Source organism: Chenopodium album, chromosome 17, assembly GCF_948465745.1.
Source record: "Chenopodium album chromosome 17, dcCheAlbu1.1, whole genome shotgun sequence".
NCBI lineage: Eukaryota > Viridiplantae > Streptophyta > Magnoliopsida > Caryophyllales > Amaranthaceae > Chenopodium > Chenopodium album.
Genome location: NC_137850.1, coordinates 11,367,972 through 11,390,289, shown reverse-complemented (window position 1 = coordinate 11,390,289; position 22,318 = coordinate 11,367,972). Strand labels below are relative to the sequence as shown.

The 22,318-nt window shown below is 34.2% G+C and overlaps 1 protein-coding gene across 1 annotated transcript; it reads left to right on the top strand.

Moving 5' to 3' along the window:
- Nucleotides 1-6,146: 6,146 nt before the first annotated feature.
- On the top strand, nt 6,147-13,310 carry LOC145589495 (protein argonaute 4B-like). The gene is made up of 24 exons (XM_081646085.1): nt 6,147-6,215; nt 6,721-6,779; nt 7,892-8,157; nt 8,239-8,444; nt 8,572-8,796; nt 8,881-9,017; nt 9,100-9,197; nt 9,286-9,383; nt 9,477-9,642; nt 9,744-9,860; nt 9,957-10,064; nt 10,169-10,231; nt 10,304-10,417; nt 10,521-10,686; nt 10,796-10,908; nt 11,022-11,159; nt 11,259-11,389; nt 11,471-11,536; nt 11,689-11,752; nt 11,844-11,955; nt 12,077-12,150; nt 12,432-12,526; nt 12,617-12,648; nt 12,739-13,310. Exons 3-24 carry the CDS (start codon nt 7,906-7,908, stop codon nt 12,912-12,914), a joined length of 2,751 nt encoding a protein of 916 aa, XP_081502211.1. The 5' UTR covers nt 6,147-6,215; nt 6,721-6,779; nt 7,892-7,905; the 3' UTR covers nt 12,915-13,310.
- The last annotated feature ends 9,008 nt before the right edge of the window (nt 13,311-22,318 follow it).

Here is a 22,318-nt window from a genome sequence, read left to right as displayed (position 1 = left end):
TAGAATATGCTGGAATCGAATTCAAAGTGGATTGGATTAAAGTAAGCCTCCCAGCCATCGACATTGTCCTAGTTTTCCATCCTGACAGCTTGATATTAATCCTATCCACTAAATATTGATACTCCTTTTTTGAAGAACGGCCATTGATCGTTGGAACGCCTAAATACATTCCTAAATCATCAGTTAATTCCATACCCAAGCAACCACATATAGCATCTCTCACATCCAGATTTGTGTTCTGTGAAAAGTAAATTTGAGACTTTTCTTTGCTCACCCTGCTACCTGATGCTGCACAGAATTGCTCAAGGCAGTATTGCATTACTTGTGCTTGTTCGACAGTAGCTTGGCCAAATAAAATCAGGTCGTTCGCAAAGGCAATATTCGAAATTGCAGGACTATCTCTACTAGCTCTAATCGGGATCCAAGATCCAAGATTAATCTCCCTTTCAATAAGATGAGCGAGACGCTCCATACATATCACATACAAATAGGGAGATAGGGGGTCTCCTTGTCGAATTCCTCGGGTTGGCTTGAAAGAATCCGTCGGCTCACCATTCCACAAGATTCTCAAATTAGTAGACATAATACAGTTCATAATAATATCTACATAATTTTGAGGCAGTCTTAGTTCAAGCAACGACTCTCTAATGAAGCTCCATCGGAGCCTATCGTACGCTTTCTCAAAATCAATTTTGATTGTCATCCACCCCATACGGCCTTGCTTATTTCTCATCGAGTGAAGCATTTCTTGAACTATAATCACATTATCGGTGATTTGCCTTTTAGGGACGAAAGAGCATTGAGTGGGAGAGATTAACTTCGGAAGCACCGGTTTAAGACGATTCACCAACACCTTTGTCACTAACTTGTAGATAATATTGCATAGTCCAATAGGTCTAAACTGATTAGTCTTTTGAGGCACTTGGACTTTGGGAATTAGCACTAAGAATGCATCGTTAAACCCTGCAGGAAGGTCTTTACCATCAAGAACATCTCGAACAAGTCGCACCACATTTGGTTCAACCAAACTCCAAAATTTTTGGAAGAAAAGTGGTTGAAAGCCGTCAGGTCCGGGGGCTTTGTATGCCTTCATACTCTTCAAAGCCACAAAAACTTCACTAGCACTGAAAGGTCTAACCATCTTTTCGAAATCATCACTTCCTATCTCCGGAAAATAACCCCACAAAAGATGAGAATTAGAAGTAGCCTGACCCTCTTCTTGAAACAAATTTTCCCAGTAGCTAACCACCAATTTCTTCACATCGACATCCTCTGTTATCCACTCACCATTCGAATTTTGTAGTGAATCAATTCGATTTCTACGTCTTCTAATAACAGTAGATAAATGGAAATACCGAGTATTACGATCACCATCACAAATCGCATCCATACGAGATTTTTGGAACCATAACATCTCTTCATCATTCAACACTTCATCCATCTCCTTTTGAAGCTTTGCTTCAAGCTTAACCAAATGTCTCTGCCTTCCTTTCAAAAGTTCAGATTAGATGCCCTCAATCCGAGCCCAAAGTTCAGCCTTCTTCCTAAAAATGTTGTAAAACTCCTCCTTGTTCCAAGTAATCAGTTTCTCAGCAAACGATCTCAGGAAAGGAACTAAAGGAGTAGACACATCCCAATTATTGTGAACAAAGTCATGAAAATATTGATGATTAAGCCACGCAGCCTGGAAACGAAAAGGCTTCACTGCCTCCGGAATAGGAGCAAAACCAGTCGTGCTAATCAAAATAGGACAGTGATCCGAATGAGATTTTGGGAGATTACGAACAACCGCTTCTTCAAATTTCATTCTCCATTCATCATTAGCTAGCCCTCTATCTAACCTTGCAGACTTGAAAGTCTCAGGAGAGTTGCCCCTAAACCACGTATGATCCGGTCCCGAGCAACCCAGATCAATCAAGTTATTATGTTCTATCCAATTAGCAAACTCTCTACATCGTCTTTGCATTTCAGAACCACCAACTCCATTCCTTTCTTGCATATTCACAGTCTCATTGAAATCTCCTGCAAGAAGCCAAGGACCCTTATTCTGGTCTTTTATTTTATTCAATTCATCCCACAACTGTCTACGAATACTACTATCAGGACTAGCATAAATTGCCGAAAAAAGCCATGGAACATCCCCAATTTTATTGATATTCACAGTAAGATGCTGGGAGTTATTACCATAATGAGTCACATTGACCTTGTCCTCCCTCCAAAATAACCATATACCACCTTGAAAACCCTGAGCTTCCACTCTTAATTTTCCAGAAAAACCAATCCGATTACACACTTGATTAGCTTGCTCTCCGCTAAGATGAGTTTCAACTAAAACCAGAACAGTAGGATCATTTATCCTAATTAATTCACGAATAATTGCCAATTTATTCCCAGCCCCCTGGACATTCCAAATCATCAGTTTGATCGACATAATAAAACCAGGAAAAATCGGATACCTATCAAACACGTTCAAAGGAACGTTATGCATCATTTCTTGGTACGCTGTCCTGAGCGCCCTCATAGGTCCATCTGTCTCGTACGAATCTTGCATAGTTCCATCAACTCCGGAGGATTGAATGCGGGAGGTAGGTACGCTGTGAATTCTATGCACACCTTGTTCGCTACCGGATGCACTGTCACCATATTGGGTCCCTCCATTGGGAGATCCACGAAGAATTCGTACTCCGGTGGGATCTTTCTCTCGAGAGTAATCGGAATTTGGGCAGGATTCATTGTTCTGTTCTTCCGCACTTACTTCCTCACCACGACTCCTGTTATATTCTTGTAATGCTGACGGGGTTCGTGAAGCAATTTCATACAGATTTTCCTTATTCCCAGAATATTTTCCAGAAATAAAAGATTTCCCCTCTCCTTTTTTGTTAAGAGATTTACCAGACTTAAAAATTCTATTTTAATTAGCCAATGGAATCCTAAAATCTCCTTTATTATTCTTTCCATATTTTCCTTGTTGTGAGCTTGCCTTTGATACAACAGTATCTTTTGCCAAATCTTCGAAATCCTCCGAGGCTATCTTTTCCTTTTCCATACAATTATCTTGATTCTCCAAAATTTTATCTCCACCTATACTAGGCTCACCTAAATTAATCACTTCAATATTTTCTGGCATTACTTCCATATTTCCTGAGCCTAAATTAGGCTGCTGCTGATTAATTTCCATTAAATCATCACTTCCCAAATTAACTGCCTCACTCATGATAGAGTCTCCAAGACTAACCGTCTGACCTTCTTGCTGCTGTACTGCCGTAGCATTACGTTCTAAAGGACTTTCTTCCTCTTCAACCATATCATCTTCAATCTCCAAGGCATTAAACCTAGACCCAGTGACTTGAGTTGTGTTTAAACCAACCTCTTTAGGCTTTTCTTGACCAATCTTAGGTTTCCAAACTTGATTAGGTACCTTCTGTTTCTCATTAACTGGAACTCTATTAGCCTGAGCCCCTGTCACTTTGCTCTGTTCTGACAACTTTTGCTTACTAACATTGTTCTTTCGACTAGGCTTTTGGACAAGCATCCATGCTCCATACTTATCTTGATTAACCTGTCTATCTTTCACAACTTGACTTCGATCAAAAATGCCATGGTCATTACACACCTTGCTGTTCACACTCTGCGCACCTTCCTTTGAACTCTGGAACACTTGACATCCATCTTCCTTATGTCCAAGTCTGCCACATTTGAAACATATCATCCTTAAACCTTCATATTGGACCATCCACATTCGACCATTCAACTTGAACTTGGACAACAAAGGTTTCGTTTAATCAACTTCAATACAAAACCTTACATACTACCCCCTATCCATGGACTCCGTGTTACGGTCAATCTTAATAACTTTTCCAATCTTTGAACCAATCTTGATAAGAAATTCCTTGTCGAAATATTCAACTGATAAATGCGGGATCCTCACCCAAGCAGTAAGTCTTCGAATCGGTTCTTCATCCGCCACAAAGTTTGGTACCCATTTCCGGATTGTGAGATAACTATCTCCTATCATCCAAGGTCCTTGGGTTAACACGAAATCTAAGTCTTCCATGGAGCTAAACCTCACCACATAATAGGCATGGCCAACATCAGTAAGAGAAATATCTCCTTTGAGACTCCATTTTGCTTTCAATCGTTTCATAAGAACCTCATACCCTAGCCTCCTATCAAAGAGTTTAATAATTAGGGCATTTCGCCAAGGCAAATGCAGCCTCGCTTTCTCTTCTTTGGACGGCCTGATCACAGGCAGGCCTCATCTTCTGACTCCTCTCCATCATTCTCATCATCATCTGATATCCAATCTTCTTCCACCATTTCCTTCTCAAATAGAGGATTAACCAGATTTCCTATACCCTTCGTAGCTTGGCAATAGGAAACATTCGGTTGATTCTTCTCAACTATAGAATTGGGCACGAAAGAATCCACCACCATTTCATCATTGTGCATATTAATTGGAGAAGAACAATTACTCATTGCTCCCTCGAAATGCCTTTTGAATTTTTTATTTGACCTTTGGAGAAGGTCATTTTCTTCGCTCGACAAAGTTTTCTCTCTAGCGCTCTCCATATATATATATTATAGGTACAAGACTATGATAGGAAGTACCAATATAAAGTATCAGGTGTGAAAGGTTTGTGATAGAATTGAATTTTGGGTCAAATAAAGGTGGAAAATCAGGTATTTAACGGCAGAATATAATTGGTGAGCTATTAATGCTATGAGTTTGTTTTCCTCAAAGAGTTGCACTCCTTTAGGAGGGGAGATGGAAGGAGGGATATAAAAAGTTTGGAAAAAGAAAAATTATCTAGTAGTATAATTTCCTCAAATCCCTCAACATTGAGATTTATGTTCCAATTACACACGTTAATAAGTTGCACTAAGAACATTTACTCTTGTATATTTTAAAATCACATAACTTAGGGTTCGTTTGGCATTGCTGTGGTTTTCTGTTTTTTGGTTTTTTGTTTTTTCAAAGTATATCATATATGTCCCGTAATGAATCAAAAATTATTTAAACTTATTAAAATCATGATAATTTTGAAAACTGACAACTAAAAAGTGGAAACACCTTTTTCTTGTTTCCTGTTTTTGGTTTTCAAAAAAACAGAAAATTGAAAACCAAAAATGATGCCAAACAAGCTCTTAATTTTTTTTTATAAAGAGAGAAATTACTCTTTCACTTTTATTGAACTTAAATGTTTGTGGTCCTATCATCAATTTATATATATACATAACCTATAATTCCTACTGTAAACTCTTTTTTTTTTTTTTTTTTTTTTTTTTTTTTTTTTTGGGAAACATTCCTACTGTAAACTTGCATATTTAGTACAACTCTTGATAAAGAAACATTAAAAAAGTTGCAAATTTAAGTAATAAAGAGAGTATTAATGACCATAATTGTAGAATTATTTTTCCATAACTTACATCCGAGTAATATAAAACATGAATAATGACTATAATTATAGATTCATTTTCCCATAACTTACATATGAGTAATAAACAACATGTTAACTAATTCAACTCAATCAAATACAGATCGGGGTCACCTCATTACCCCCCTAAACAAGGTACAAACACCCCCATAAAATACATGTCAAACCTAACAATAACAAGATTAAGTTTTGTAATTGGATGAATGAAGTACAATTGTACAAATAAAATATGTGATGCAACCCATTCCACCTAATATTAATATTATTAGGAAGTTTACAAATACAAACAGTTTGGCATAATGGCATGATAATGACATTTCCAACCACCTCGTATAGCCCACACACTCACTCTCCTAAAAAATTATAAAAACCCAAAAACAAAATCCACGTGGCAACCTCACAATCCACTGTATTTCGAAAAACATCACCAAATGTCACTTTATCCAAAGCCCAACCCCTTTATTCCGTAAAAACGTCACCATCCTTTCCACATCCCTTTCGAAATTACCAAAATACCCTCACTCTTTATTACTTTCCATTTTACAAAAGGGCAAATATGGTAATTATTTATAATGACATATTTACTTATTTATTTTTATTAATTAACTTTATTTAAGAATAAGAAGATTTCGATGACAGTGGAAAATAAAAAAATACCGGAAACCGATATTACTGGTTACCTTGGAGATGATTTCACCCCTTTTTATAGCTGAGTAGGGTTCGTCTGTTGCACATTTGGTCACAATCTCAATTTTTTTTTTAACACTCTCTCTCTTCTCTGTGAGTAAACAAATCGTTAAACCCTAGTTTTTATTTTTTTTTTCTTGTAATCTTTTTTCCCTTTTGGTAAATCAAACGTTTTTCTACTTTTTCATATGAATTTTGGGTTTTTTGGGTTAAATTTTGGATTTTTTTTTTGCGAAATTTTGATGGGTTTTTAGGTTGATTTTCAGGGTTTTTAAGGTATAATTTCGGGTTTTGGGGGGTTTTTGGGTTTGATTTTGTGCAATGTAGTTGTAAAAAATTGTCTGGGTTTTGCCTTATTTTTTTTTTGATGGGTTTTTCGTATTTTTGGCGATTTTGGGTTGTTCATCGCAATGTCGCTTGGAAATCTTATTAATTTTTTTTTTTTTTTTTTAATTTTGGAATTTTTGTGTTTGGGTTTTTTTGAAAGATTTTTAAGGGTTTTATTTTTCAGAATTTCTGAAATTTTTATGTATTTATGCTACCCAAAAACAAATGTTCTGATTTACATGTTTACACTATTTTGTTTGCATTTTGACAGGAGTTGAAGGGCGAGAAGTAGAAGCAGATTAAAAAACAACACTTATTTATAATTTATTGGTAATTTTCTTTGACAATAATTGCTTATCTATCTTTGCATGTAATAGTTTGAGATGTATATCTACTAATATTCACCAGATCTTCTCAGTAAATGTGTTAAATTGCCTGTATCTTGTGGTTTTGTGATGTTTCTAGTGTTGATTTTGGTAATTTTGTTGTGTTTTGTGTTTCAGATTTAAAGGGGTTTTTGTAAAATTCCTTGCATGTTGATTTTATGTCTTTTTCTGTAATTTTAATTTCATGTTGCAGTAAAATCTTTACATTTTGGCTTTCTACGTGTGCCTGGTTTTCTTTTTGTTTGTTTACTTTTGGACTATACTGTAACATTTTACTCGTTATGTAGCTTTTTCCTGCTGTTATTGAATGAATGAAGCTTTAATGGTGTATAGAAACAACATGCATTGTTTGTGATGATTTTTGTGTAATTGTTTTTGTGGATTTTATGCTGTTGGAATGCTAACTTGAGAAGTTTTTGGTGATTTTAGCTAATATACTTGAAATGTGAGAGCATTATCTATCTGTTTGTGGACATAATGCCTGATTATTTTTCATTAGTAGCTCTGTTTACTATAATATCATTGTTTTATAGGATTTTGTATAAATTTTATAGTAGCTTTGTTCGTCTTCCTGGTAAACAAAATTGATACAAGTTGTTTTATAGGATATCAATTTTATAATAGCTCTGTTCGTCTTTCTGTTATGTTTTGTTCTAACATTGTGTTCCATGACGATATGGTATCGATGTTTTTGATTTTCTGTTAAGTTTTGTTTCATTGGATGTGTTTGATGATGTTAGCATTTGTTATTTTTTTCACTTAATCTTTGTTCCCAAGTGTGTATTCCTGAATATTGTCTTTTTGATCTTTATTAGTAGTGACTGCAATGGGTAGTCGTTTACATTATTGGGTTGATTGAATATTTTTATGCATTCTGTTTGAATATTTTGTGAGACTACCACTGAGTGTTATTCTGAGCTGAAGGCTGTTAAAGGGTGTATAAGAGTGCATTTGTTTTCCATTACAGTCTACTTATTACCCTTGTATTATACTGTGGCGGACATCTGATAAATGTCGCTGATTTTGTTGACCTATGCTTCTGTTATGTTGTGACAGACTTGTGATAGAATATGGATCCACATGATGAAAATGGGAATGGGAATGGAATTGGATCAGCGGAAGCTTTGCCTCCGCCTCCACCTCCTCCAGCAGAAATTCCTCCGGACGTAGTACCAATTAAGGCTGAACCAGATCCTCCTAAGAAGAAACGTGTCCCTATGGCTAGACGTGGCAGTGGGACCAAAGGTCAAAAGATTCAGCTGCTCAGTAATCACTTCAAAGTGAACATAACTAATGTGGATGGCCATTTCTTTCACTACAGTGTATGTTTCTGTCTCCTCTTTACTATTACAAGAGTAATATTTGAATCAATTAATTGGTAACACTTCTAAATAACTATACAGGTCAATCTCATGTATGAGGATGGTCGCCCTGTTGAGGGGAAAGGCGTAGGAAGAAAAGTGCTCGACAGAGTGCAAGAAACATACGATACTGAGTTGGCTGGCAAACATTTCGCCTATGATGGTGAAAAGAGTCTGTTCACTGTTGGGGCACTCCCTGGAAAAAAGCTGGAGTTCACTGTTGTTCTAGAAGACGTTACGTCAGCTAGGTAAAGGGTGATTAATTGTTGTAACTTGTTTCTGTTATAGGGCTTCTAGTTTATGGTGACAGCTATTTTCAAGTTAATCTCAATATTTGTACCTTTGCTTTTTTTTATTTATTTTTTTTTTTTATAGGAATAATGGAAATGCAAGTCCTGAAGGTCGTGGAAGTCCCAATGAGAGTGACAGGAAAAGAGTACGACGCCCATTCCAGTCAAAAACATTCAAAGTTGAACTAAGTTTCGCTGCTAAGATCCCTATGCAAGCTATATCAAATGTCATACGTGGTCAAGAAAATGAAAACAGCATGGAAGCCCTTAGGGTTCTTGATATAATTTTGAGGCAGCATGCTGCTAAACAGTAAGGATCTATCCAATTGATTCATGTGCTCCATCTGTTGTTTTCTTAAGGACATTAATAAAATATCGTGTTCTGTTTTTGCAGGGGCTGTTTGCTTGTTAGGCAGTCGTTCTTTCATAATGATCCTAAGAACTTTGCAGATGTCGGAGGTGGTGTTTTGGGCTGCCGAGGGTTTCATTCTAGCTTCCGTGGTACCCAGTCTGGCTTGTCCCTAAACATCGGTAAGTAATTTGTTTTAATCCTTAGCGTTGTCTATATGATTTATATTATTTTATGACTGATTCAGTATTTGTTGTTGTTCAGATGTGTCAACTACTATGATTGTTCAGCCAGGGCCAGTGGTTGATTTTTTGATTGCTAATCAGAATGTTAGAGATCCCTATTCCATTGACTGGAATAAGGTATCAACCTTTTCTATGCTGCAAACAGTATGTAAAAATGTTAGCTTTAATGTTTTACTTATTGACATTTGAATATGCAATGCTACAGGCAAAAAGAATGCTCAAGAATTTGAGGATCAAAACAACCACTTCCAACCAAGAATTCAAAATTACTGGTTTGAGTGAAAAGCCATGCAGAGAGCAGACGTATGTCTTCTTTTTTAGAAGTTAGTTTTGTAGTTTTCATTGTATTTTATCTGGCAACATAATGGAGTCTTTTGCTTTGTGCGTGCAATGTAGCTTCTCCTTGAAGCAACGAGGTAATGAAAATGGTGAAGGTGAGGCTCTAGAAGTTACAGTGTATGACTACTTCGTTAACAATCGCAAAATTGAGTTGCGTTACTCTGCTGACTTACCATGCATCAACGTTGGGAAGCCTAAGCGACCAACTTTCTTCCCATTGGAGGTGAACCTTAGTTTGAAGTTACTTGTTTGTTTCTACATTGCGACACGTTAAATGCTCTCTTTAAGTCTAATATTTTTCCTTTGTGTGTTTATGTTTTGCAGCTCTGTTCTTTGGTGTCACTTCAGCGGTACACAAAATCTTTATCTGGTCTTCAGCGGGCGTCATTGGTTGAAAAATCTAGGCAAAAGCCCCAGGAGAGAATGAGTGTGCTTTCTCATGTAGGTTCCCATTATGCATAAGTGATGCAGGTCACTTAGGTGTTTTGATTGGCGCTGATCATTATTATATATGTTTATAATTTTATATTGATGTAGGCTCTGAAGGTCAGTAATTACGATGCTGAACCTATGCTTCGTGAGTGTGGAGTCACAATCAGTAGTGCGTTTACTCAAATCAATGGGCGTGTTCTTCCAGCTCCAAAGGTGACTTCTAATTGCATATTTTACCATCTGTGCTCTATGAATTCATGAAGTAACGACTGACCATAGATGGATTTCTCACAATTTTTTTTATGGCATGATTTCAGCTTAAATGTGGAAAAGGGGAGGATTTTTTCCCCCGTAATGGGCGCTGGAATTTCAACAACAAGGTGTGATTTGTTCCTCTGACATCTTAAGTTTGTTTTGTAGTTCTGCTCTTTACTTATCTTGTTTTTCTGCAGCAACTTGTACAACCATCAAAGATAGAGCGCTGGGCAGTGGTCAACTTCTCTGCCCGATGTGATACTAGGGGCCTTGTCAGGGATTTAGAGAAGTGTGCAAATATGAAAGGCATTGTAAGTAGTATCAACCAAATTTCATTTAAGTTGATAAAAGGAATGGTCTTTTTGTGCTCATTTTTGTTTGATCTATTTGTAATTGCTGGTGCATGATTTCTAGGGCTTTGAGGCTCCGTTTGATGTCTTTGAGGAGAATCCATCTAACAGACGTGCACCTCCACTCGTAAGGGTTGAGAAAATGTTTGAAGACGTACAATCCAAGCTCCCTGGGGCACCGAAATTCCTTTTATGCCTTCTTCCCGAGAGGAAGAATTGCGAAGTTTATGGTAACATTTTGTTATAGTTGAATTGATGTGCTATAATTGTTTTTTTTCCTTCTTTAATTTATCTTTATATAATACTGATTATCTTTATATAATTGTAATGAACTTTTAGGTCCCTGGAAGAAAAAGTGTTTGGCTGATTTTGGTATAGTTACACAGTGTATGGCTCCTACCAGGGTTAATGATCAGTATCTTACAAATTTGCTTTTAAAGATAAATGCAAAGGTGAGGTTTTATGTGCAACATTCTTGGCGGAAAGTGTGAAGTAGATGACAGTTCTATAATCTGTCTTGGTTTAAATGTGGGTGACTTCTCATATTTGTCTATTCTTTATGCAGCTTGGTGGGTTGAATTCCATGCTGGCTGTTGAGCATACTCCTTCTATACCTCTGATTTCCAAAGTGCCCACAATAATTCTTGGGATGGATGTATCTCATGGATCACCAGGGCATTCTGATGTTCCATCCATTGCTGCTGTAACTTTCTACTCTCGCTCCTCCCCCGTCCTTTTTTAAAAAATTGACAAGGAAAATTTGCTCTCGATATTAGCTAATGTTTATTCTTGTGCTCTTTAGGTTGTTAGCTCCAGGGAATGGCCGCTGATTTCGCGATACAGGGCATCAGTGAGGACACAGTCTCCTAAAGTGGAAATGATAGACAATTTGTTCAAACCTGTGTCTGACACTGAGGATGAAGGTATCATGAGGTATGTTTGAGGAAGGTGTTACCTGTGTAAGTGCTGTCTTAAGCTTAAGCAGTTCTAAGATGGGTCAATATATTTTGTCAGGGAGGCTCTGCTTGATTTCTACGTCAGTTCTGGGAAAAGAAAGCCTGAACATATCATAATATTCAGGTATGAGTTTCTGCCTGACTAGTTGTTTAAGATCTCTGTTTTTTTTTTGTTTTTGTTTTGTTTTGTTTTTTTTTTTTTTTTTTTTTCTCTTGTTTGTTTAGTTCTATGCTAATGTTTGTTCCTAAGGTTTCTTCTTTTGCTCTATCTCTCAGGGATGGAGTTAGTGAGTCCCAGTTCAATCAAGTCTTGAACATTGAGCTGGACAAAATCATTGAGGTTTGTCAATGACTAAAAAGCTATCTTACTGTGTTCATCCTTTGATAATTTTCTACTTTTTATTAACAAACATACTCCAAACTCTTTGTAGGCTTGCAAATTCCTGGATGAGAAGTGGAACCCGAAGTTTGTGGTGATTGTGGCTCAGAAGAATCACCACACCAAGTTTTTCCAGCCTAATGCTCCTGAGAACGTCCCTCCAGGTAATATATGCTTGTAGAAAAGTATTGTATGTTGAGTGATCCAGGTAATATATGCTTGTAGAAAAGTATTGTATGTTGAGTGATCGGAGTTGTAATGTTAGTCTTCTTTTGTCTTGTGCAGGTACTATAATAGACAACAGTGTCTGCCATCCAAGGACCTACGACTTCTACCTCTGTGCCCATGCTGGAATGATTGTAAGCATCCTGCAACCATGACTTTTTATAGCTCTTATATTGGGATGTCCTTGTTGTCTTGTTTTCTAGTAATTCTATCAAAGTATTTCCTTGTTGCACGTCTTTTTTCTTTTGATTTTTTTTGGGTGGATTGCTGGAATACAGACCCCTTCTATCCTACCACCAATGGCTTGTGTTTCATTATTCTGCTTCTGTCAAGTTATACTCTGCTCTTAGCAGAGTCGTTATCATTAGGTGCTTTTGTATTATGTTCTGACATCTAGAGTCTGATTGTTTTCTAGGGTACAACCAGGCCTACTCACTACCATGTCCTTTTGGATGAGGTGGGTTTCTCTCCTGATGATTTGCAGGACCTTGTTCACTCACTTTCCTATGTGTAAGTTCATTTTACCTTGAAACTTGTTTCAGTTCTGTCTTCTTATAGGACCATACTCTCAACTAATGACTGATTTGGGGTGTTGTATAGGTATCAAAGGAGTACCACTGCTATATCTGTTGGTAAGTATCAATTGCTTTTCGTGTTTGTGTTGTGCGGCTTGTGTATACTTGGTATCTAATGACAGACTTTGGCCCTTTTTTTGTCTGCAGTTGCCCCAGTTTGCTATGCCCATTTGGCTGCCACTCAGATGTCACAGTGGATGAAGTTTGAGGACACCTCAGAGACTTCTTCAAGCCATGGTGGTGTGACTTCGGCTGGATCTGTTCCTGTTCCTCAGCTCCCCAGGCTTCAAGAAGGTGTCGCAAGCTCTATGTTCTTTTGCTGAGAAGATGCCAGTTCGTGTTTTATCCATGTAAATATTTAGGATGACTTCTGGAGAAGTGATTTTCAACTAGCAGTAACGGGGTTTTAGCTTTTGCACACTTTGGTTTGTTGAAGTGATTTGACACTTTGGTAACACTTTGGTATGTTTTAATTGCCCGTTTTGTATAAATGGTAGCTCAAAACAGTAGTAGTATGCACGCATAGGTTTTCCTTGTTTACGACAGGGATTGTCCTAGCCGAATGCTTTGGATGCATTTGTGCAATCCTTGCCTTATTTTTCTGGACACACCTTGTATAGGGCTGTTTTCATTTGGGTGATAGAATGCCTGAACTGCTGCTTTGGTTTTGCTGTAGTACTTGACATTTTCAGTTAAATTAAGTCACTACTTTGCCCTTAGCTGGTTTAAATATGCTGGCTATATTAACCTCCTTTGTTGATCATGTCTTCATGCATCTGTTTTTGGATTGCTTTTCTTGCTAATATGCTCAACATATCTAACGCAGTTTTGTGCAGCAAGATCTTGTCGAAAAGGAGGTAGCCAATGTGCCATGATATTCTTTCATGTGATGGCGCTGTAAACTTTGATTATCTTATTTCCATCCCAAATGTTTTTAGTCTGTATCTTACAAAAGTTCTGTAATTTTTGTTAATATGCTTTGTAATTGTTCTTTGTTTATCTTTGATTGCCATTCGTTATAGCGAAATTAATGGTTATTCATATCAACTTCTCTTGTACTCGCACTTGTTTAGCTACTTCTCTTGTCTCGAACTTAATTTATGTTTTAATGCGAAACAAAGAAACTTTAATTAATTGATTAAACCGATGTCTGAACACGAATAGCATGACCATTGCAGCTCAACATAAATCCTGCTGCTAAACAAAACCATTAGTAGTTAAAAATCAAACAGGTGAAAGGCTAAGCATTAATCTCGAACTTCAATTTTGTTCAGAGTTCAAGAGTTTTTGTCATTACATGAACTAATAAACTAACTTTACTTGATTTACGTTATCATGATAATACTTTTTGGAACCTCTGTTGCTTAGATAATAACACAATTACCAATATAATACAGTAGTAATACATCCATCAATGCTAATTTAAGGACAAGAATTCTAACTAATTGTTAATAGGTTTGTGGACATTGGTTAGACGATTAATATGATCAACAATAATAGACTGTCCCAAGACTTTAAAACATATGAAGTAATTAAATCAGACACTTATATAATATCACTATATTATTAACTTTTTCGAGTTGTGTTCACTGTTTTTTCATATTACATATGGTGCCTCTCATGTATAGTTTATTTATGTGTCGTGTCTTTTGCTGTTAATCTGACATTTAAGTAGATCTATTTAATTTTTGTATTTCCTTTTTGAGAATATTCAACTTAGCAAGTTTTGTTACCTTGCAATCAAATCGTGGGCTAAGAAACTCCAAGTCATAAAGTGAATTAGAAGAAAAATTACGAAAATAAGACATGGTTGAGAGCTTGGTTCAACCTCTTTTGCTGATTTAAGATTATCATACGGCCAAAGATTAAGATTTCGACTTCTCCAATGGTATTCCTCTTCTAAACAAGGCTTTCACATTCTCTTATTAGACTCAAAAAACCAGAGAGCAAGAAGTAATGACATCATTGATTTTATTGAGCTTAACTACTCTAGCCCATATAAAGATTTGATACTATGTTTGTAAAACATAAAAGTAGTACTAAAAATCTTTCAATTTGAACAAGGTATTCACTTTTTCTTTACAGCAAACACATAAGAGATATCCTCTTCCGGACTACTAGTTTTCTCAAACATTTCCATCCTCAGCATCAGTGTCGTCCTCCTTCAAATGATCTTATTGATACAACTTTATAGGTCCTAAAGTTGATATTTTTCCCCTTCTACGTTATTTTTGACGAATGAATAGGTCCTCCAAATGATCTAAATGTCATCCTCCTCCAAATGATCTAAATGTCATCCTCCTCCAAATGATCTAAAAGGATCAATTCATGGTAGAAGCATATTAGTATAAGTTAGTTTTTTATTGACAAACTTTTATCATTTTTTTTCTTTATGCATCAACAAATCAATTATCACATTATGACATCAAATTTTCATCATTAAATAATAATTTAGGAAAAATACAATGTGGGACATTGCTTGGAACACAAACTAATTATACTAAAATTGGTATAGAGGTGTTAAAAAGAAACAATAGAGTAGGGAGTTTATAGTTTTATGCAAAACACCAATTTTATAAATGAAAAAGAATTTAAAACCAATAAAAACTAAAAAAAAAATGATTTTAATAATCCTAACTTTGAGCGATTTCATGGTGGGGGCTATTTCAGAGTGGGGGTTAGGGACAGACGATGGGATCTTGGGTGGTGATGGGGAGGTAGAGCCAGTTTTCGAAGTTGGGGCTGGAGAGGGGGGCCATTTGAGGGTTGAGGTGGGAAGGGGGGTTGTCCATCTGCAATGGCTTGCAATGGCTAGTGGTAGGCCATAAGCATAGTTTTTTTTCAAAACTTTTTTTTGGACCAATAGAGTGACATGTTTGGAAACCTGATATGCTTGAGAAAAGTAAATACATCATGATAATAAAGCCAATTTTTTTTCTATGATTTATCAAATTTTATGTCTAAATTTATAAAAAAAATATAAAATTATAAAGTCAATACAACCTCGAAATATTTTCTTAACAAACAAGAATTTCTTCATAATATTGGTAACAATTTTGTACATTATTAACAAGAATTTCTCCATAATAATGTTGTATATATGTGTCGTATAATGAATCAAACTTAAAAATCAAAATAATTTTAAAACTAACAATTGAAAAGTGGAAACAATTTTTTCTGGTTTCTTGTTCTTGGTTTTTGTTTTAAGAAAATTTCAAACAAAAAATGATACAATCCAACCCTCAATTAGCGGCTTTGTTGTGAACTAGTAAAAACATGATAATAATTTTAGGGGATGTTTGGTTCACTTAATTAAGGAATAAGGTATGGGTTTAGAATGGTTTAAACCCATACCTTATGTTTGTTTTATGATTTTAAGAGTTTCAAACCCACACCTCAAACCCCCAAGATACGGGGTTTAAAAACCTTGGAGGGAGGTGAGTTTGGCTCATTCCCATACTTTTAGGTATAAAAGAAAAGAAAAAAAAAATTGTATTCCATTATCATACTAAGCATATGGTATTAAGAATCAAGTTCCAATAAACCTAAATATTTCTCCCTCTTCTAGGAGGAATATTTCTCCTCGAAAGACAGGGTTTTTCTTCCTCTTTAGGAGGATTTGGCTCCTTCGAAAGACCGGGTTTTTCTTCTCTCTTTTGAGGGAGGATTTGCTTTTTTATTTCATGGATTGCTATAGAGTTGTTTCATGGGTAAAATTTTGTGCGGGATTGAAAAAGAGATTAATATTTCGACAACAATCGAACGAATTAGACGGAAATTTTCTGCACGGCTACAATAGATCGATAGACCCTCTCGCCGAAGAAGGCTGTAAATCACAGCGATATGAAAGAGGGTGTGAAGAATGTACGATTTGCAACAACGATCGTAGCTTGCTTACGGAATGTTTTTATTTGATTCAATTATTATGTATTTGTTAGATCTAAATCTCTTTGTAGATGTCGTATGACTTATTTATGAATCAATATTATTTCAAAAAAAAAAAAAAAAAGAATCAAGTTCCAAACCCATACCACTATGCTTTCATTCCTGATTCCAACCCCATATTAGTTTGCAAACCAAACGCCCCCTTAGTGGATTACATGAACAATATATAGGGAATATTAGCACAAAAAGTGGCATTATATTGAAACTCATATTTTTTCCAACAATTTTGTATGAAAATCATTGTGTTCACTTTTAAATTATACATTTATTTGAATTTAAATTATATTTCCTTCGTTCTCTTCTACTTATAAAGTATTGTTAATTTTCGAAAAATTGACTTTTTTGCAGGAAAAAGGATTTAGAGTGTTGATTTTATTACTTTCGTGATATCAAGGCATAAGGCATTACAAAAAAATTATAAATTGAATAAAGTACAACCTCACAAATTCGACAAATAGTAACACTTTTTCTTTTGTATATTCCCCCTTCCACTTCTACTCTACTGTATGCATAATGTCTACCGAGTGCTATACATTGCTGCTTGCAGTTTAATGTCTTTGTTTATTATAGTGAATATAGATAGCAAGTAGTAGATAATTTGTGTCATTTTTTTATTTTGTTAATACACAGATTACCAGTTCCTTGACAAATTGCACAGAATGGAAATGTAAAGAGGGACTGTAATCTGAAATGATTTGATCCGGATGTAACATGTCATAACTAATATCGTTATAATCATAATGATAACAATGATTTGAGGGGCCATTTGGTTTCCTATCAAGAATTCCCTGGTCATCTTGAATGTAAGAGCAAAGTGAAATTTCAGCCGATGTAAATATTTGGTACTGGTAGTTGATCAATTGTGTATGCTGTCAACTTTCTTTGTTTACTTCTTACTGAAAACATCACCTAACATTTTACATCAACTGTAGCAGTGAATGAATTTTTAGCATTGAAACTATTCTTTCAGGCACTGATCTCACACATTCATTCATATATACAGAACAAACGGGCAACCAATCTCACACATTCATTCATATATACAGAACAAACGGGCAACCAGATGGACACAGCAAGCGCTATGATCGTGGACAAGATAGCTCCCTTAGTTCCTTCCGATAGGCAGTACTTTGTCGAGGCAAAAACAAGATTGAATACAGGACCATAATACGACAAATACCAACTCCTCTACACCAAAGTTTTTTTTTTTTTAAAAAGGACAATTTTTAATTTTTATTTTGAGCCAAAGGGAGGCCATGGCCCCCACCAGTCCCCCTTTGCTCCGCCCTTGGTTGAAATTACATGTGATTGTATTTACAACGTGAAACATACTTGGAGTGCATGTTGAGATTAAATTTGTTGGTCGTGAATCGTGATGCACGATTTACTGAAGTGACTATTAGTAATTCACTACAAGCCAACAACAGCTGTGTATTGATTAGGTTCTTGACAAAATAATAAAGAGAGTAACATCATGATAATAATATCTATACAACAGATTTTTAATAATTGGCTTCATGTTTAGCTTTACCCCTACTTTCTAATAGAGAGCATAAGAGGGTACTTAGATGATCATGACTCATTTTATAATCTATAATATATATATATATATATATATATATATATATATATATATATATATATATATATATATATATATATATATATATATATGGCTATTCTCGAGAGCATTCGGCGCGCTACATAAGCAAAGTATTATTTTGACCAATTAAAAATTAGATTGTATTTTATTTTAGAATTAAAAAATCCACTCGCCACATAAGTAAAAGTGACGAATGAGATTTAAAATTTCTGCCATAGTTAAAAACGACGAATAGTGATTTTTTAAGATTTAAATTATTTTGAAACTAAAAATTATCTTTTTTTTTTTAATGATGATCTTTTGATATTAGGATTTAAAGTTTTTTAAAAAAACTATAAATTATACAAGTACTAGATGAAGCCCGTGCGATGCGCTGTTTTTTAGAATTTTTTCAAATATTTTTTTTTTGTATTTATGTGCTAAAATTTGTTACATATTTAGATAAAATTCCTAATACCAAAAGATAATATTTCATATTTAATTAATTTAAACTTAAAAATATCATTTGCCAATTTTAATTGCGTGACATTTGAATTAATTAATTCTAAAAGAAATTAATAATCTTTTATTTAATTAGCTACAACTAAAATTTATAATCTTACATGGCGTGCTAAGAAAATTAAATCCTACGTGGCTCTCTAAAACCTCGCGAAAAAACTCCCCTTTATATATATAATATATTATATACAAACACTTTTTATAAAAAAACAAACATATTAAAAGAAAAATATAATTATTAATAATTAACCAATATTCTTAAAAATAAAAAAACAATAAAATTCAATTATTTTTTTTTGAAGAAAACAATAACGTTCATTTTATTAAAAAAAAAAAATGAATAATAACGTTCAATTCATATCAATATTCTTCCAAAAAAAAAAAACAATAATGTTCAAATTTTATCTTATCTATCAACCCATATAAAAGACAACAATAGGTGTGAAGCCCGTGCGATGCACGGGTTTGTTTTTATATATATTTTTATTATTTTTTTAAATATTATTATTATCATTATTATTATTATTATTATTATTATTTTTTAATTATGAATATTGGAGAGAGCAATATGTAACCTTTTGAAACCATAGATGATCGTGTTGGATCAATGATTATTAATCAAATACATGAAAGTAAGGAAGAGATGAATTATTAATGTAATCGATACTATTGCAATTGTTTTCTATGAAAAAAATATAATTATTACATTTTATTAAATACTACTTTTATTAATAACATAATTAGGAATAAAATTGCCAGTTTCAGACTGATTTTATCTTCTTCGACTCTATGTAGAGTATATTTTGCTTTTATAGTTGTGGTATATGAATCTTGGTCCTCCTGTGAATGATGCCGGCAAAATTATTCTATTCTCCTTTTCCGTCCCAATTATGTAGTATGTAGTGTCTACATTTTTTTTTTTTTTTAAGTTGTGGTACATGTATCTTGTGTTTCCAATGAATGTTGGTGGCAAGATTGTTCTTTTCCCGTCTTTGGTCCTAGCAGTATCTTCGTTTACAATTGCATCCCTCATCATGGTAAGTTGTGGTTGATGTTGTTGGATATTCTCACCATATGGGTCAAGTGAAGGGTATTGTAAAGCCATGTAGGTTTGATATTAAACTATGAAAAGAAACCAATTATTATTATTTTTGCGTATTGTATGGTTAATTGGTGATGCATGTAATATGAAATAAATTAATGTCTATTTATAAAGAAATATAATAAATCTTATCTTCTTTACATAAATTTTATTTTTTTTTTGAAATATCTTTACATAAATTTTATCATTCTTTTAATATTAATCTTATTTAATATTTTGAATTGTTATTCTTTTTTAATTTTTATTTTTTGTTTGTATTCATAATAATCATTATTAAGCTGACTAATCATTACTCATTAGCACTTGTATTATTATTAAAAATCTATTTAATGGTTATGATATACATTGGTTTGTATTAATTTGTGTGGATTTTTTTGAAGGAAACGCTTGTATTGAGTATTTTAATTACTTTAGTTAAAAACATGCTCTAACATTGTGTTTAATCCTAATATTTTTTTAATATCCGACGAATTATGTATATCATAACATATTTTAGTTTGATATATTTTCCTTTAATTATATGGTTTTTTTCCTTTTAAAATAAAATATGGGTTTTTTTTTCCGATAAAAAAATTAAATTATATGGGTTTTTTTTCCTTTAAAAAAATTATGGGTTTTTTTTTCCGACAAAAAAATTAAATAAAAATTATGTGGGTTTGTTTGACTCAACTATTTCTTTAGTACCACAAGCATATGTTCCAAGTACTTGCCCCATAAATTAAAGTATAGCGAATCCTACTCCATTCCATATTTCCATGTACATCAATAAAGAATAAGGCAGACCTTACGACTCAATTGGTTATTTTATTTTATTTTTTTAAGTTCATTTTGACAACTTACAATTCAATTATATGGGTTTCAAAATAAATACTTGTAAATGAAAAAGCTACCCTTTTTGGTGGAAGCATTTGAGATAGCGATTAGCGTTTTGACCAGTCAAAACACTACTAGAAAAAATTTGAGAGTGTTTGGCAAGGTAGCGATTCTAGTAGCGGTTAGCGATAGAGGAAGCGTTTAGGTAGATTTTCTCAAACGTTAAAAGTAGTAGTGTTTAGAAGTAGCGGGTAGCGATTGACAAATTTTAATTACTTTTTAAATAATATTTATATCAATATTGATATATTTTAGTATTGCAACCGCTACTTTTTCCAAACACTCATACTATCAACCGTTACTTTGACAGCTAACCTCTACCCACTACTATTGATAGCTACTCGCTTCCTTAACAACTACCCGCTATTCGACCGCTAAAAGCTACCCGCTACCGCTACTTTTTCCAAACATGACCTATGTCTTCTTCAATCTTCAACTGTTTTAATTTTCACTATATAAACCCTAACCAAATTAAATCAAACCCAAAAATCAATCTCTCCATGCTACATTTCCATAACTTTCAATTAGTAATCCGCGTTCAATAATCACCAGAATCCCATCAAAGTACCTTGTTCCATCCATTTCTTTCACATTATACTCTCTTTAAATCAATTGAATCTAAACCCCAAAAATTAGATCGAATCAATTAAGCTGCTATCATTTCACGATTTTTCTATTCTATTTTGGATGTAGATGAGCCTAATGCCTTGTTTGTTGTAAGGTTAGCTGGGGCAAGCTCTTCTGGCCAGCCCTGTCCATTGTAGAGGCCGAGATCAAGGAGAAGTCGATGGTCAATGGTCGATGTGAAATTGGAGAAGTTTGATGCAGGACGAAGTGAAAGGTGATTAATTAATTGGTTGAGAAAATACATGTATTTGTGAAGAAAAGAGTTACTGAAGAAGAGAGTTACTGAAGAAGAAAGTGAAGATATTTTTTTATAAATTTCAACTTGAATTAACTTTTTCCAGTTTATTAGTCCGATTAAATTATTGTTTTTCTGAAGAAGAAAGTGAAGAAGTTGAAGGTGATTAAATTAACCTTTTTTTTTCTTTCTAAAAAAAAATAGTGTTTTTCTTGTTGTCATCATTAATTTAGTTGAAAAATGTTACATGTTGCAGTGCATTAATTAGAAATTAAAGTTGCTTATTTGCTTATCATATTAGAAGAAAAAGTGAGCGGAGGTGGTTTCAAGGCTTTAATCGTTGTGTCAATCATGAGGTTTATTGGCTAGATTTGGAACACTATAATATTTTTATTTTGTTTTTGAAGAAAATAATTTTTTAATTTGTTATTATTTGTTAGTTTAGAGTTAAATTTACACTTTTGTCTGCAAATGTTGTTTATCATGCATAGGAAGAGTTGAGATGTTTGCTATAATTTCAATAAAAAATGTGGTGGCAAGCTGATGTTCATGTGTACTTCAACATCATGCCCTGTAGTCCAAGCTCTTCAATCTGAGCACATCACTATGTCTCTGCATGGCGCTTAAGGTTCAATGTTCATCTTGACTTGGTACAGATATATTTGGTATTATCTCTTCCTCATTCCTCTGAACATATCTTGAAATCAAGTGATTTTAGATTGTTTCCTACACATATGTGCCCTTATGTTTTATTTAAAATTAAAATCTATATATGATTAATGTGGTATGCTTTTAAAAAAATAGTGTTTTGCTTAAAATAAAAATTATTTGTAAAATTGGGGCC